Source organism: Pollachius pollachius (assembly GCF_949987615.1).
Source record: "Pollachius pollachius genome assembly, chromosome: 6".
Taxonomy (NCBI): Eukaryota; Metazoa; Chordata; class Actinopteri; order Gadiformes; family Gadidae; genus Pollachius; species Pollachius pollachius.
This window is the reverse complement of record NC_136939.1, coordinates 21,445,443-21,463,006: the sequence shown is the minus strand read 5'-3', so window position 1 is coordinate 21,463,006 and position 17,564 is coordinate 21,445,443. Positions and strand designations below refer to the sequence as shown.

Below are 17,564 nucleotides of genomic sequence, written 5' to 3'. Positions count from 1 at the left end.
TGAGGCCATTAGATGCTGCTAATAGCTTGTAGGGCCAGTGAACTGAGAGAACTAGCACATGGATCAGCTTCCACAGACCCACAACCAATCCAACCACCACAACCAACCCCACCACCACCACCACTACCATCACTTCCTGATACCCACACGCTCCACCTCCCCATCCACCACCACCACCAACTCCATCCCCATCCACATCCACCACCACCATCTCCAACCTCTGGCTTTCATCATCATCATCATTACCATACACATTCCTTATTTTACTGCTCTGTATTTTATTTGCCTGTTGTCAACTGTAAAGCTCTTAAACTCCACCTGTATTCCCCCCTCTCTCTCTCTCTCTCTCTCTCTCTCTCTCTCTCTCTCTCTCTCTCTCTCTCTCTCTTTCTCAAAAGACAAGGCCGTTCCTCGGTCATTTACGGACTGTGGGTTTATTGGTCAACACAGCCTCTTGCTGTGAAATAAAGTTTCCTCTTCTTGGATTTTATGGTCGATGTGTCAGTTTTATGAAGGTTAGAAAAAATATTTTTAAGAGACGTGCGTCTTCACAGAAGAAAAGAGGCATCTGGCAAAGAAAATCTTCTAAACCCATTTTTAGCAAATTGCAGTGAAATGTTAGTATAATTCGGAGGATGAATCAAATAATAATAGAGCAATACAAATATAGATGACTCCTCACATTTTCTTTAGTCAATATTTTTGAACATGAATGGACTCTTGATTCCATGATGCATGAAGATGACCCTGTAAGTAAAAGTGGGTTACATGGATACTGAAACCACGGATGCATCAGAACATGTGAACATGTTTCAACGTGAGAAGTATCCGGTTTGATCACGTTTTAGTTAGGCCACATTTTCGGGCAGGTTACTTGTAATACACCGGTTGCATAAATAATTGACCAAAAGACGGCTCTATATTGCATATTTTTTTACTATATTGCTGCTTCCTGACCGTATACTTGGCAGGTATACACCTTCAGACGCACGGGACTATCTGGTGAATATAAAGGATAAATAAAGAATAAACGGAAAGCAGTAGTGGCCCCCTGTCCACTATGACCACAAGTGGTAACGCGTTGAAGACGTCACCCAAAGACATATTTTGTTGTTGTCACGATTCAGCGACACCTTTCGGCACAAATTACATTTTAAACCTTTAAAAGGATGATATCATGCTTTTAGACTTTTTTCTTTGCTTGAGACTGTTATTTGACACGTTTCCATGTCATGTTTGTCACGTCTGCTAACCTAGAAAAATCTAAGTCCGAGCCTGGGGGAGTATTCGCACCGACCAAGGACGCCCCTCGATGCGTTTGTGCTCAAACTTTACTTCGGTAACAGTGTGATGTCAGACAGGGCAGTGGGCAGTGCTGAACTTTAGTCCACCCCCCGCCCCCAGAACAGAAGCTTTTACCAGAAATGAGCGGTGGGCGAGAATAAGCTCCCACCAGGGTTTCGGGTTGTCCCTAACATGACACTAGCACCGAACCCTTTCTCTCCCAGCGCCACCAGTCAGCTAGCCCCCTCTGCTGGCCTCACCCCCCCCCAGGACGGGGCCGTCACCCGGGCTTCACCGGGGCAAGGTGGCCTTTAGCGGCACGCCCCGCTAACCTCACTAAAGCACACAGCCTCCGCCATGACAGACCCCCACCGGAGCCCCGGCTTTGAGCCAAATGTCAGCTAATTAAGGACTACGCCGTTTACCTTTACAGCCCCCCTATCCACCGCTGTACCCCCCGACCCCCGACCCCTCCCAACTCCTCCACTTCCTGCTCTGACCCCAGCTGAGGAGGACACACCATCTCGTCTGCTGAGCTCACGCACACAGATGCACGCACGCACATACGCACACACACACGCACACACATACACAAACCAAAACACACACACAAACAAACACAGACGTGCACACACACAGACATGCACACACAGAAATGCAAGCACACACAAACACACGCACAAACCCATACACGCACGCACACAGATCCATAAAGCCCACAGTGGTGAGCCTTTCATATGCAAACTCCTCTGGCCTCCTATAGGGCAGTGATGGTAATTAAAGCTCAATGATGTTCTATTCAGTTAGGGGGATGTTTTGGTGGTTCTGGTGCTCACTTTATCTGGCGGCTTGTGCACCTTGTGCGCCTCAACACATTAAAAGTCCCTTTTTCTAATGTAAAATGTACACAATACAAAGGGAAAGGCAATGGCTTTGACTTGCGAGTACATAGAGTACGTAATCCCATTGAATATTAGCATTAACATCAAAGATTAACGCCAGACATTACATCTAAAGGCTTTTATGTACATACATAAGATACTAGGCTTTTACGTAAGATACTAATAAGAATTTGAGGTAATAATATAGTTAACAATTTATACATAGAAAAATATTTATGTTGAAGTACCATAGATGTTATCATCGCTAATCAAATCATTAATTCCTTAAACTAGCATCACTGTAAATAAATAGAAAAAGCGAATCATTTGTTATCAATTGTTTAGTCTGGCAAGCCACGACCGCTGTCCTGGGTCCAGTAGTAGTATGCATCCACCCACCCACACACACACACACACAGACACACAAACAGACCCACACACACCCACACACACACACACAGACACACAAACAGACCCACACACACACACACAAACAGGCCCACACACACACACAGACAGACCCACACACACACACACAAACAGACCCACACACACACACACACACAAACAGACCCACACACACAGATAAATGCACACAGACACACACACACACAAACTCAAACACACACACAGATAAATACACACATGAAGACACACACAAACACACACACACACATAAATACACGCACACACACACACACACACACAAACAGACCCACACACAGATAAATACACACACACACACACACACACAAACAGACCCACACACACACACACACACACACAGATAAATACACACACACACACACACACACAAACTCAAACACACACACAGATAAATACACACATGAATACACACACAAACACACACACACACATAAATACACGCACACACACACACACATACACACACACAAACACACACACACACACACACATACACACACACATAAATACACACATACACACACACACAAACACACACAAACACACAAAGACAAACTCTCACACACACACACACACACACACAAACACACCTACACACCTACACACACACAAACACACACACACACTTCCCACTCACTTGAAGAGACTTTCCGGTACCACACTACCATATGGATGACAGACTACAGGCTTGGGTGCAGTAAACCCCTTCAAACAACTTTCAATATCAGTATTCAACCACGCTCACAATATGTGGCACACTATAGCTGCAGCAAATGAAAAGGTTCTCGCATTATAGTCCCTCCTTCATACATTTTGGAGGGGGGGTTTGCGTGAGGAGAGACTTAGGATTCTAGTCAGGCCGAGCGGGTCCCTGAGGGGGGCGCCCGCAACAACGTTGGACAGATCCATTTGGAGTCTAACCAGCGTTCAGAAGCACGCACGCTTGATTAGGGCTGGAGACGGCAGGGTGTGCTGCCCCCTGCCCACACCTGTTCCCTCTCTCCTCTCTTCTCCGCAGGGCATTTTATTTTATTCTTCAAGGTTGACTTCCGGTACCATTGTTTAGAATTGGATTCGGAATTCTTCAAACGACGCATTTGATCGCGCCATGCGCACTCACACGCGTATGCACACACACGCAAGTGCACACGCACACAAACAAAATCAACATTGTTTATGGGACATTGCGGTTGTAGTTCAAAGTAACCCGGGGGCTGATTTGGGCGGGACCTGCCAAGGAGAGAGAGGGGAGAGAAGAGATAGAAATGTGTCTCAGATAAACAAACAGTACCTGATGTTAAAATACAAATAGCATGTTGCACACACACAGTACGTACACAGGCTTGATGCATGAAGGGTGGAGTAGCCTCAGCCACATGGATTTGTCGGAATAAAAGCGGCGTTTCATGGGGTCGGCTAACTCACCGTTCAGGGCTTTGATGGATAGGGGGACAAAAGAGTTGTTAAAGTGGTCGAGGCTTCACTAAGGGAACTCAGTGTCCCCCAGTGCAAGTGAGAGAGAGAGCGAGAGAGAGAGAGAGAGAGAGAGAGAGAGAGAGAGAGAGAGAGACGGACAGGGGTCGAACACTTAGTCGGGTATGAAAGCTAGGGAAAAGGTCAACTATTAGATTGGGGGCAAATAAAGAGGGCGTGACAAGTTTCCTATTGGTTCCACTTTTAAAGCTGGAAAGCCTACTCTATACTTTATTCGCAGAATCTTAATTAAGTGGCAAGCGGTTAGGTCTAACCCCAATGTCCTCTGCCTAAGCAGTCTTGTGCAAAATTCCCTTATTGTACCTTGTCTTTAATGATCTGTATCTATCACTGGAGGTCACTTCAGACTAAAGCCTCTCATTAAACTACTAAATTGTAATGTTAATTAAAATAGTTTGTAAAACTTGCTCTCTGGTTGTGTTGCGTTGAGTAGTGCAACTGTTGTCCTTAATAGTAAACTACCAGTAGAGATCACTGGACTACTGTTTGGTTTAATAGCTGTCTCATTATGACAGTGGCTGATTAGGCATTTATATGTGCAACTGGTAAGGTTGTGTGTGTGTGTGTATGTGTGTCTGTGTGTGTGTGTGTGTTTCTGTGTGTGTGTGTGTGTGTGTGTGCATGCATTTTTGTGTGTGTGTGTGCGTCTGAGCATGCATATTTGTGTGTGTGTGTGTGTGTGTGTGTGTGTGTGTGTGTGTGACTGCACATGTGTGTCTGTGTGCGTGATAGGGGTTATAAAATAATGTATTCAGAACAAAATATTAAATATTCAGACAGGGAAATAGAGAGCGAGATTAAGAGGGACACTCTCAAGGAGAGGTGAAGATCACATATATTCATTAAGGAGAGAGGAGAGAGAGAGAGAGAGAGAGAGAGAGGGAGAGAGGGAGAGAGATAGAGGGAGGGAGTGAGAGAGTGAGAGAGAGAGAGAGAGAGAGAGAGAGAGAGAGTGAGATTGGAAGTTTGAATTTATCTTAGCATAATTGTCCACGGAGTGAATGAAGTGCCAGAGATCTGTTGTATGATGTTTATTTTACACCGTTGAGCGTCTGACCTTCTGGTGCTGACCGGTGCTGTTGTCCTGGTGACTCACACAATATTGATTACAAAAAGAACCTTGGTAGACCTTGATAATGGCACATCAAAACAACAACAACAGAGCGGTCAACACATGACGAGCTGACAGCATGGTCGGTGCCAATGTGTTCCTATGGAGCTCAGCGCTGTAACCCAAGCTAGCTCGGGCGCAGTGGGCCGCTCTGGGTCCCCCCCTGGATGCTGCGCTCAATGTTCAAACAAGCATTTTTTCATGTTCGAAAATAAACTAAACCTAAACGGCAACATCTTCCTTCATTTCTTATCCAGAATATCTTTCTACCATATAGTTGCAGGCCTGTCGCACAAGTTAGTCAAGTTGGTCAGTGCGCATGTGCCAAGCAGCCTGCAGCTCACACACACACACAATCCGCGCTAGGGCACACATACACCGCACGCACGCACATAAACACCGCATACACATACACACACACGAGCACAATCACACAAACGCAAGCTGACGCTGCACACACGCACGCACACACACGCGCGTTGAAAGACAACGGCAAGATCGATCCCGCATTCCGCGATGTCTTGCGATATTGATATCCCCCCCTCCCTTCTTCCATCTGTTTTAACGGTGTCGCCGTTGACAAACTCTCCCAGGTAAGACGTTATGTCTATAGACTGTAGAAATTGCGATAAAAGAAGTGAAGAGACAATTTTTCACAGCAACAAGCAACGGCAGGTCTTTCATTTTGTAATATAAAAAACCTTAAATTCAAACATCGCGCCGACTGGCATATCAACACACAAGTCACGTGATCTTAAACAGACAGCATCCCTATAGCACAGAATGAAAACACGTCAATAACACATTATGGTGAATTATGTCTAAAGAGTCCACCACACAACTACACTTCGTTGCTCAAATGTAATATTACTCATCTCCTTGAGTCACCCGAAATGTCTTTACACTTTGTTGCTCAAACTTAATATTACTCTCTGTCTTGCGATATTGATATCCCCCCTCCCCCCTGCGGACTGTTTTAGTTGTTTTATTTTTCTTATGTTTTGTTTGTACGCTACTTGTGACTGTAGGCTACTGCTGCCAGTCTTGGCCAGGACACTTGAAGAGATGTTTAATCTCAATGATGATTATTATTTTCGACTAACCAATAGTAGTTGCCATGCATTTTAAAATGTCAAGGCACTTTTCAGCCCTGAATAAAAGTAAAAGCTATTGAAAAATTGATTTGTATTCATAGTACACTACACTTTCCATTGAAAAATGTTACCCATAAATTTACTTATTTTAAAATGTAATCAAATGCTCACACACTAGCTGCTTTCAGACACACGTGTAAGTCCTGATATTCTCCTGCTATTCTCCTGATGGGCCGTATGTGTGAACAATACTACCCGTGAGGTAGTATTTTCTCTGTAGGAAATGTGAATTACCTTATCTGTGAATGAGGAGTAGAAAGTCTGTATTTCTCACACTACTTCACTGACGCTTCTACACAACTTCAGTGACGCTTGTACATGTCATTTTTTCAGGCACATTTTTGTACAAACCACATTATTCTGAGAAATGTATAACATATTAAATGAGCCATGAAAGGGAAACATGGGCAGCTTAGGTCTGTATGTCACAAACACAGTTGATGTGACATAGGGACGTCCACACCTGCCTCTGTTCTCAGGTGACTCAGGTGTTCCCACAGCTTTACCGTCTGCTGGCTGCTTGTCTCTCTTGCATGGACCTGTTCACCTGCTTCTCTCCTGCCCCTGATCACACATGCAAACACTCACACGTGCAGGGCCGCTGCTGGCCGTTTCGGTGCCCTACGCGGGCGGGGGGGGAGCCTCTTTTTATATATTAGGTAAAAACATATAATTGCCGAAATTGAGTGATAGGTTATGCAATTAAGAAAAAACAACGGTGGGCCTCTTCATAACTAATTTATATATTTTTTTAATTCAATAATGTAATAATAATTTTTATTTTTTTATTTTTTTTACAAACCATAATTTTTGGTGCCCCCCCCCCAGGTACTTGGTGCCCTACGCACTCTGCGTACTCTGCGTATAGGGAGCGGCGGGCCTGCACACATGCATGTGCACACGCACACTTACACACATCCCACACATTCTCTCCCTCCCTCTCTCCCCTCACGCAATTAAACATAAAAACACATGCATGTCTGTGTTTATATATGCTTGTGCAAAATAAAAGACACAAATGCTTAACACCATTCCAGATTCATCATAGTCTGTTTTGCAGGACTATAATAAAAGTTACGAAGAGTATCTGCATCGCCACAGACTTTGACTGGGGAAGATTACACACAGTCAAACACACATTAGACTATGCATTTCCTTTTCTACATTTCATTGGGGATTTGCCTTTATGCACTGTAATGTAGTTTTTTCTGCGATTGTTTTTCTGTGTCGTCTGTGTGTTTTCTCTGAGGAAGATGAAGAGCACAATCCCAAACATGACCTTTATCACATCTCCCTGGCTTTGACAGCAATACATGTCCGCTGGTTTATTCACAAGCTGTTGTTATGATTAGGAATAAGGAGGAGTTTCCTTTTATACTTATAATCTTGTATAATCATAACAGTGTGGGCGGCCGGCACCGCAGCAGCAGCATTTTCACCACCGTCGATGTGAGACATAACCCAGCCGTATCCAACTCGCGTCGGGGTCACCAATTGTGGGGTGCAATAAATGAGGAGACAAGAGACGGAGATGCGTCGAGTCAGCTTTACTCTCCACTTCAATATAAAACTTCACATCAAATGAGAGTGAGGTCAAACGAGGACACCTGGTTAAACCGGAACTGCTAACCCTTTCCCTTAAAGGTACAGTCCCTTGGTGAATGTCTCTCAGGGCGTATTCACACCTGCCTTGTTTGGTTCGAACCAAACCAAAAAAATCGCTGGTGCAGACCTATTGGGCTAGTGTGAATACAAATCATCGAACTCTGGTGCGGACCAAACAGCCGGTCCGAGACCCAGCCGGAGAGGTGGTCTCGGTTCATTTCCAAACAAACCCTGGTGCGGTTCGCTTGAGATGTGAAAGCGACCGCACTCGGTCCGACCCAGCTCTATAAAGAATATGCCTTATTGGACGCAACAGACTCCCATTGCTGCTTGTTTATTCATTTATATTGTTTGATTAGCGCGTTTAATTCAAAGATCAAAGTCACGTTATCAGACCGGCATCACGTTATCAGACCCTTTAAAAATGAGCCGTGGCTCAACATGGAGGGAAGAGGAGACGAAATGTCTTTTGGATATTTGGGCAGACGCCAACATATAAAGTATGTTGGAGAACACTTGTAAAAATTCTGATGCATTTAATACATTCAGTAGAAGGATGGGGGAGAAGGCGTTCGAGCGGTCCGCGGATAGCATAACATCATAAAATCGACGTGTGTGCCTCTGATGCTCCAAAAGTACTGCAAATGTTTGTAACTGTATGAAACCAATCAGTATAAGCACAACGAGGGCAGCACGCTGAATCTCCATAATCGCCATAGTTTGTTTACTTTTTTTTTATGCGTTACCCCGCGTTACCCCACCCCGACCGTCTTGTCCAATGATTGAACGATCTATGCACACACGTGGGTTGTTGACAGATTCTCGGACTGTTGCGAAAAATTGCAATGTGAAAAGGAACCGCACCAAACCAAAAAATAAACATTGGTCGATCTCTTTGGTCTGGACCAAAGAGATCGAACTAAGGACTTTCCTTAATCTATTTGTGGGTCACCACAATAGCATAATAACGATTTAGCAAGGACTTGAAGTACCAGACCTTTTCTATTCAACCGCATCGCCCTATACATACACAGACTGAAATATGCAGAAATACTTCCTATATTATTTGCAACTGTACAAGAATCCCAACAGGACCTTCGCCTTGAGGAACCATGTTCTATAAAGAAGCAAAATAAAGCCTAACAAAGCATGTATATATGTCTAGAAATATGTCCAATTCAAAGGTATTTATTTGTTTAAATTAAGATGTTTCAATCAAATCAAATGATATGAAACCGGTGTGTTTTTTTTGCTCCTTTTCCAGAGACATCAAGCCAGACAATATCTTGTTGGATGAACACGGTAAGATGAATTTCATTGTTTCATTAGCATGACTCAAGTCTTATAACTCCATTACAAGTCATTCAAATTAATGAATGATTGTTCCGCTAATGGCAATTGCATGTCTGATGGATTAAGGCATGACAAGCGATGTAGATGATGCTATTACCCCACTGTCTGTTATTCTTAGCTGTGTGTATCAACTCCATCCACAGCCGAACCAATGGATTACCACATGACTGAAACCAAAGGTCATTTTCAGATTGAGGTTGAATGAACGGCAGACATAGCAGGCATGTTGGATCCAATATCCTGCTTTTTAAAAGTTAATTATTGAATTTGGGGGTAATACTAGAATAGGGTTACATGCCTGTGTGTGAGAAATACCCCTTATTATTCTCACACTGTCTATTTCTGCAAAACCAATTTCAGCGTCTTAAAAAAACGGTCTGTTTTGTTTCATGTCGCTTTAAAGATGAACTGAACTGAAATTTGAAGTTTAGTTGACATAACAGATGTATTGTCTGCCTTCTCATTGGTACAATAACTAAAAATGGCTGAACTTGCTAAAAGGGATAAAATTGTACAGTGACAGTGTTATTTATGCTACGGGGCGCCGCCATGTTGGATTTCAACAATCAGCTACGTCACTGGCATGGTAACCTACTCCTAGTCTGCGGCTCTAGCAGCCATAGCAGGTAATGAGTCAGGCTCTGAGGCTCGCTGAAATGGCTACAGAAAAGCAAACAACCAGTTCTACAGGAGGATCATACTGCATTGCCCATGGCTGCAGTAATGAATTATATAGGGCCAAGGCAGCTGGGGTAATCATACATTTCCACAGGCTACCTTTGAATAGGAAACCAGCCCTTAATACATGGCTGGCATCCTTAAAACTGGCTAACCATCCGATAGCCCCTGTCATGTCAATCTCCACAAGCTAGCACTCTGACCATAAAGTCTATAAACTATTACTCCGACGATATCACAGATCTATGTTTCCAAGCTGCTAATTAAACCACGGCGGGTCTGTAAACAGAAGTTCCACATATGTCCCTTTCTACTAACCCTGATGTTCGCCGACTAGCCGATTGCTGATGCAGAGGGAGTTACACTTGAAGTAGTTTCACAGTAAGATGTATCTGTGCAATATCCATCTGCAATATCCATCGACATCCACCAGAAAGTAAACCTCCAACATCCACCTAAAGTAAACGTAACACTCGTGAATCCGCCTCGCATGCTCATCCACGGGTGAATCTCCCAAAGTGCATCTAACATGTCTTTCATGCCCCGTCCACACGGAGCCGATTTTTTTGTGAAATCATGTCTTTAATTAGGCAGATAATAAACCATGTTCTTTAATTGGTCCATGGTCCCAGGGTGGTTTCAACTAAAACCGGACCTGTGCGGTTTTGTGTTAGGATTCGTGTGGACGCCTGAAGCGACGTTAGAGTTGCGTTGAAAGTTAGTTTATTTTTTATTTTTGTAGCTTTAAATACAGCACCTTGGTCAATTGAATTACTAACTGTACATTAAAAAGTATTTCTACTCAATCCAAAAGGTTTAACAACTGCTTTCTCCTCCTTGACTTGAATGAATGCAGCGCGCAGGCTGGATGCGCGCAGGCTTGATGCGCTCCACTTTTTTTTGTGGCGAACCAGCGCCTTGACTATGTAGTACAGCGTTTATACAGTTCGATACGTTTTCACAATGAGTCCGTCTTTACGGAGATATTCCTGAAACGCATGAAAGGAAAACGGAGGGGGAAAGATCGTTTTCGCCTTGTTACTTGTGGTTGCTATTCATGGGACGCTCCAGCATCTCCGCTCGGACTTCCCGAGAGCGAGCATGGCCACTTCCAAAACCTCTCTCTCGCCGCACAGCATCCGAAATGCCCTATGCGTGGTTATGCAACCTTATCCCACCATTAGATGGTCAAGGTTGACTGGGACCTCTCGGCAGCAGACCGATTCAATGGCAGTGTCCATGCTCCGGCAGCACCCACACGCACACACCAGTCACACCCACACGATCCGAAGGTGGAGCTGGAGCCTGAAATCGATCCCTCTCCACCGGGTGGTAGTCAGACACTACAGGCATGTCCCTCACAGGCTCAAACGCGTAACCAGCCATATTAAAATCACTATTTTCCGCCGTGGAGTGTAGAAGACGTCCGCGTGTCTGCAGCAACGACCTAGTCCTACCATGCCAGTGACGTCATCGAAAATGTCGGCGCTCTAAGACTAACAGATGCATTTTCTTTTGTCGCTAAAAAAAAAAGCTATCTATTGATTTTTTATATTTTTTTTTTGTCAATTTTTTATAATGGTCATAACTACCACGTTATCGATGTTGATTATTTCAGTTCAGTTCATCTTTAAGGCCCCCCTCCCAAGTAGCCCGGTCTGCTGTGGTTGGTCAGCACGCTCACCGTTGCGATTGGTCGAACGCCCTGCGCGTGTGTCTGCAAATTCATATCCCCGAGAAGTTGTTAACAGTGCGGTAACCGTGTAGCCGGGAGGCGGGACTTCTGCCCTTCAGCACCGGCCACTGCATTCTTCAAAGTAAAGTTTGAGCGCAAACTAGCTTTTTCAAGCACTTATTGAGGGCGCTAATACTCCCCCTGGCTCTGACTTACATTTTTCTAGTTAAGCAGACGGAAAACAAGTATACATGCGTCATATAACGGTCTAAAGCAACAGGAAAAGGTGAAAAACCATATCACCACTTTAAACGTTTCAAAGCATCAGTACATCTGTTGAGTTAGCAAATAGAGCTGGAATACCATTTGCCTTGGCAGAGAATTCAACGCTATGCCACGACAATGGCCCCAGCGCAAGAGTCAGAATACACTAATGTTCAACTTATACTGGATAAAAGATTGATGAGGGACCAAGGCTGTCCTATCATGGTCTTTAATGTCCTGTTCTATTACACCACTGTACATAGAGCGAGAGAGACAGATGTAGAGTGGGGCTCCAGCAGAACATCTCATTGTGTGTATATGTGTGAGTTTGAGTGTATGTGTCTTTGTGTAATATTCTTAATGTTTGCAGAGTTTGTGTGTGGGCGTGTCTGTAATTGCTTTTACATCATTTGTGCGTATGTGCCGTCAGTGTGTGTGCGTGCGTGTGTGTGCATCCCTGTGTGCATGCGGTTTTGTGTGTGTGTGCGTGCATGCAAATGTGGGCTTGCATGTGTGTGTGTGTGTGTGTGTGTGTGTGTGAGGCACATAAGACACATGGAAGATGAAAGATAAGGTCAGCATGGCCAACATCCTCATATAGTCCAACCATATCCTCCTTGGGGAATACCGTCATCAAAGAGGATCATGAAAGAGTTTAATGTCACGTTACGAACAATGTATTTATCTCTACCCCTGCCACCAGGCACACGCACAATCTTTTTCTCTTTCGTAACCTTGTGTTCCCCTTCACCCCTCCATCCTTATGTTACGCTTGAAGGCTCCAGCAAACACAATCATCGCAGGGCCTGCGCCTGCAGCACTGTGTGTCGCAGGCCCAATGGACAGCTGCTCAGGGGAGCTGGGGATGTTTATGGCCATGGCAGCACCTTCTGCCACACTGAACCCAAGGCAGAGAGACACAGGGGGGAGAGAGAGAGGGGGGAAGAGGGAGAGGGAGAGAGAGGGAGAGAGAGAGAGAGAGAGAGAGAGAGATAGAATACTCAACTACCAGCACATTTAGGATGGACAAAAATGTTGGCGCCAAAAGACACAATTTGATACAAACATGGGGAATATTTGTGTTGTTTTGCGTTACTTTTTCGTACAACGACTGCACACCCATGAGCATACGGTCCAAAAACAATCAACACCTTTCTACATCTACTTTATACAGTCCATGGCAATGTATATTACCGGGGGGACACATGCATATTACGAACACAAGTCGATAACGATAATGTATACTATACTGGTAACAATCGATGTTTGTAAATGTATCGATTTTGTTTGAAATTGATGTGGTCATGCTTCTGTCTCATCGGAGACTGCAAACGCGCTGTCAAAATATCAACTTGTCAGGTTCAAATGCGCTGGCTCTTAAAGCGGATGGGAGATGGTGCTCTCATTGGTTTATTGCATGTTACGCCCAAAACACACCTACGGGTATTCAGACCAACCCATTTTAGATTTGCGTCGTGCTCAAGAGTAATTTATCCACCGGTATAATAGCAACAGTGCCAGAGATTCCCCCACAAAGCTACTTTCGTTTGGTGCTTCCCACTTGCGTTTCAGACCGTTAAAATAGGGCCCTAAATGTGTCTACCTCCTCACTGCTTCAGAGCAGACAGACAGTTTAAATGTGTCTACCTCCTCACTGCTCAAAATCAGACAGACAGTTTAAATGTGTTAACCTCCTCACTGCTTCAGAGCAGACAGACAGTTTAAATGTGTGTACCTCCTCACTGCTCAAGATCAGACAGACAGTTTAAATGTGTTAACCTCCTCACTGCTTCATAGCAGACAGACAGTATAATGTGTTTACCTCTTCATTACCTATGTAATATGCACACTGCTTCAGAGCCTCTAGCTTGGAGATGGCAAAATGGATGTCACTTGTAATAGAGTTTGATCAATCAGGGATAGGGCTGGAAGAGGGTCAGAAATGAAATAGGACATGGATTTCAATCTAATGGATTTTAATGGGTTTAAATCTAAGGCAACACAACCTTAGTGTTGCCTTAGAGAAAAATGTGTAGTGCGTCTTGAGGAAAAGAAAAATGATTCCAAATAACCATGAATTTTTGTGAGTGAATCGTAAAGCAGTTTTATTTAAGAATGTTTGAATCTATCACAGGGTGTGTGTTAAATTTAAGAAGGTTATAAAACATGTCCAATAATATGCCCCTGAACATAATTCATACCCTACAGGATGTACCTGTGTGTGTGTGTGTGTGTGTGTGTGCGTGCGCGCGGGCGTGCGTGAGTGCGTGCATGTGTGCGTGTGTGATAAAGGAGAAAACCAAAGAATTGGATTTCAGAAATTAACAGAGGAATTGTTTTTGCATCCCTGTAGGGCGGGACTTTTTTGGTGCATAATTTAAAATTTGGTTTCAGCCATGTTGAAACTTTACAGAAGTTGTAGATCTCTCTCCCTTTCTCACTTTAATTGTAATTAATTAGGTGTGATAATTCTGACTTGCCCCTGCTCTATTTATTCCCCTTTTCTCTATTCTGTCTGTTTAGTTTCCTTTGTTCCACCCACTCTGTGACCTGCTGTTGCCCAGCATAGTATGCGCACTGTGTGTGTGACACACACGCACGCACGCATGCACACAAACACACACACACACACGTTCTGTATTTCATTTGACATTCATGAACTGTATCATCTAAAATAATATGTTAAAGTGAGAGAATGGGAGAGAGAGAGAGAGGGGGGGAGAGAGAGAGAGAGAGAGAGAGAGAGAGAGGGAGAGAGAGAGAGAAAGAGAGAGGGATAGAGAACTAGAGAGAGGGAGAAAGCATTATAGGGTGAGAGATATAGATATCTTTGGAAGGTAGCAATAGCATGACATGTATCAAAGGTCAATAGCTGTGTGTAATCTACCTGCCACACATCCCCTGCACTGAGATGGCTAATTACACACTGTGCTTACTGTTGCTGCTTGGTCAGCAATATGACAAGCACCATGTGTCCCCTGTAATGCCATGGTCATGGGAGGGAGGGAGTGCAGGGGAGATGGAGAGAGAGGGGTGAAAAGAGGCAGAGTAGCTTTTTAGCTTTGTCTGTGCTAAATACTGTAGTGGTGTCTGTCATTGTACATCTGTAATGTTCGCTTTAACTTTAAAAAATAATCACTGCGCTTAATACATGTGAATCATTCCTACACTATGTAACTTTCTGCTGCAGCTATGCAGCTAATATATCCTGGGAATGTTTCTATATGAATAGATTCTGGTACGATTTTCAAAGACAAAGGTGAAAAACAATAGCGCTATAGTAACTGTAGCTACAATTCCAGCCACTAGAGGCTGCTCATAAGGTGGCATAGTGCAGGTTTAAGTTTCAGGGAAGATGGAGGAAGATACAATCTGTTTGTCTTTGAAGCCCCACTTTAATTGAGAAGCAGCCCTCTGGGTAGCACTGCTCCTTCTCGTGGTGATGTTTAACTTGTGAGATACCTAACATGCAGATCTCCACACTCTCCTGTCCCCCGGAACCACAACAGCCCTGCAGCAGACAGATCAATACCAATACTTTCAGATGTATTAATGGATGGATGTGCTGAACTCAAACACGTAAAATGGTGTATGAGTTATCGATCTTAAGATAAGATTGTAAAAAAAGATTGTAAAAAAAGGAGGAGTAAGCAAGCCTGGAAGGAAGGGGGAAACAGGGCATCTCATAACACAGAGACAGAGAAGAAGAGAGAGAGAGAGAGAGAGAGAGAGCCCAAAGAAAAGATAAGAGAGCTGTTATGTTGTGATTGGTTAAGGAAAGGGGGACATCCACTCAACCAAACAATTGCACTGCGGCAGAAACTCCGCACACACACACACAAACACATAAAGACACACACACACACTTAGAAACACACACACACACAAACACAACACATACAAATACCCCCCTAAAACACACACACCTACAAATACAAGCACACACACATACACACATACAGCCCTCCGACTCCATGACTCACACGCAAACTGTACACACACACACGCGCACACACACACACACACACAGAGTCAGAGATTCTGCCTATAAGCCACTTCTTGTTCAGTGGGCATGGTAAAGTAAATTGTGGGCCAGTCCTGCAGCAAGGTGAGGCAGAGGTCACTGCCTCTTCCCTGGGAGGAGCTCCCCCACCTCCCTGAGTCATTGTCTACATGAGATCACTTTACTCCTGTTCCCAGACCCTTCCAGCATCCAGATGGCACAGACACCCAGTGGGGCTCAGTCCCCTTCTCCTCGGTGTGGTTTTTCAGTGTCTTTGCAGTCAACAGGATATCTTGAAAATAAAGCTCATTTATTTATTAGTGTATTTATTAATGTATTTGTTTACTGATAAACTGCACTAGAGTAACTGTGAAAGTAGCACTGCTACAACAACCGCCTATAACAAAGGAAATATATGTTTAGCCACAACAGAATCAGCAAATAATGAGCTCGGTGAAATGGGATTGAGGAGGGGCCGCTCAGTGCATCTCCATAATGCAGCTGTTATGTCCACAATCGAGGAACAAAATAAACGACATCAAGTGCATTCTGCACAATCTCAGCCCAGCAGTGACCATCAGTGTCTAAAACAGCCAGGGGCTCTCGGACGGTCAAAGGTTTCTGCTTGACCTTTTGCTGTCCCCCGCTGCAGGTCACGTCCACCTGACCGACTTCAACATCGCGGCCATCGTGAAGGAGGACCTGAAGGCCACCTCCATAGCAGGAACCAAGCCCTACATGGGTAAACAACACATACAGCGCACCGCACAACAGCAACAACTAACCATTGACTTTTATAGGCATTTCAGATTTGTCGGTCTTGCCTGTGGTGGTTTCTCTCTTTAAGGACCATGGGGGTTTTGGTCTTTAGTTTTTGAAGAAAAAATTAGGGAAGAATAACAATCATTTTTTATTGTATACGCGCTACTACCTTCCTAATGGTTTTTATTTATTATTTATATGAAAAGCCATTTTATATTGCTGTTGAATTCACTGAGAAATCAGATAGTAGCCGGCAATGTGATTAATGTTAGCGTGCGTCTGTGCACGTGTGCGACGTGCGTGAGCATGCGTCTGTGTGTGTGTATGTTTATGTGTGTGTATGTTTGTGTGTGTATGTTTGTGTGTGTGTATGTGTGTCTGTGTTTGTGCCCGCGTGTGTGCGAACGTCTCGTCGAGTGCACGTGTGTGCGAGTGGGCAAGAGCAATATAAAGGGGGGAGGGGGGTGGGGGGGAGATATAGGTCATAGAGGTGTGTGACGACTTGATACAAATGGATCCTGACTGTTGGAAACCAGATTACAGGGAAATGCTCTCTTCTCTGGTGAAGATAAATCATGTATATTCCTGACAGGAGCCATGACTGTCTCCAATGTGAAATCTCTACCGCTTCCAAGACCGCTAGATCCAATCATGGGATTCGTTTTGATATTCATTCCTTGAAGGTGTTGTTTGAGTGTAGTAAAATATGTTTCTTGCTCCAGATATGGATCGGTGCTAAAATGCAGGCACCATGTATTGATCCTGTATTACTAAATATTGTTTTCGTACAAAAAAACTAAAAACTAAAATGAACTAAACACAACAATGATTTATCTAAATGTGCATAGTCTCA

General features: G+C 44.1%; 1 protein-coding gene across 1 annotated transcript in view; it reads left to right on the top strand.

Annotated features, from left to right (window-relative positions):
* The window catches only part of stk32a (serine/threonine kinase 32A), a gene marked incomplete at both ends in the record, with an annotated part of 81,336 nt that overhangs the window by 35,008 nt on the left and 28,764 nt on the right, over positions 1 to 17,564 (top strand). Inside the window, 2 exons of the mRNA XM_079738381.1 lie at positions 9,241 to 9,278; positions 16,602 to 16,691. Of these exons, the coding sequence (XP_079594507.1) occupies positions 9,241 to 9,278; positions 16,602 to 16,691 (128 nt within the window). The remainder of the gene's footprint in view (positions 1 to 9,240; positions 9,279 to 16,601; positions 16,692 to 17,564) is intronic.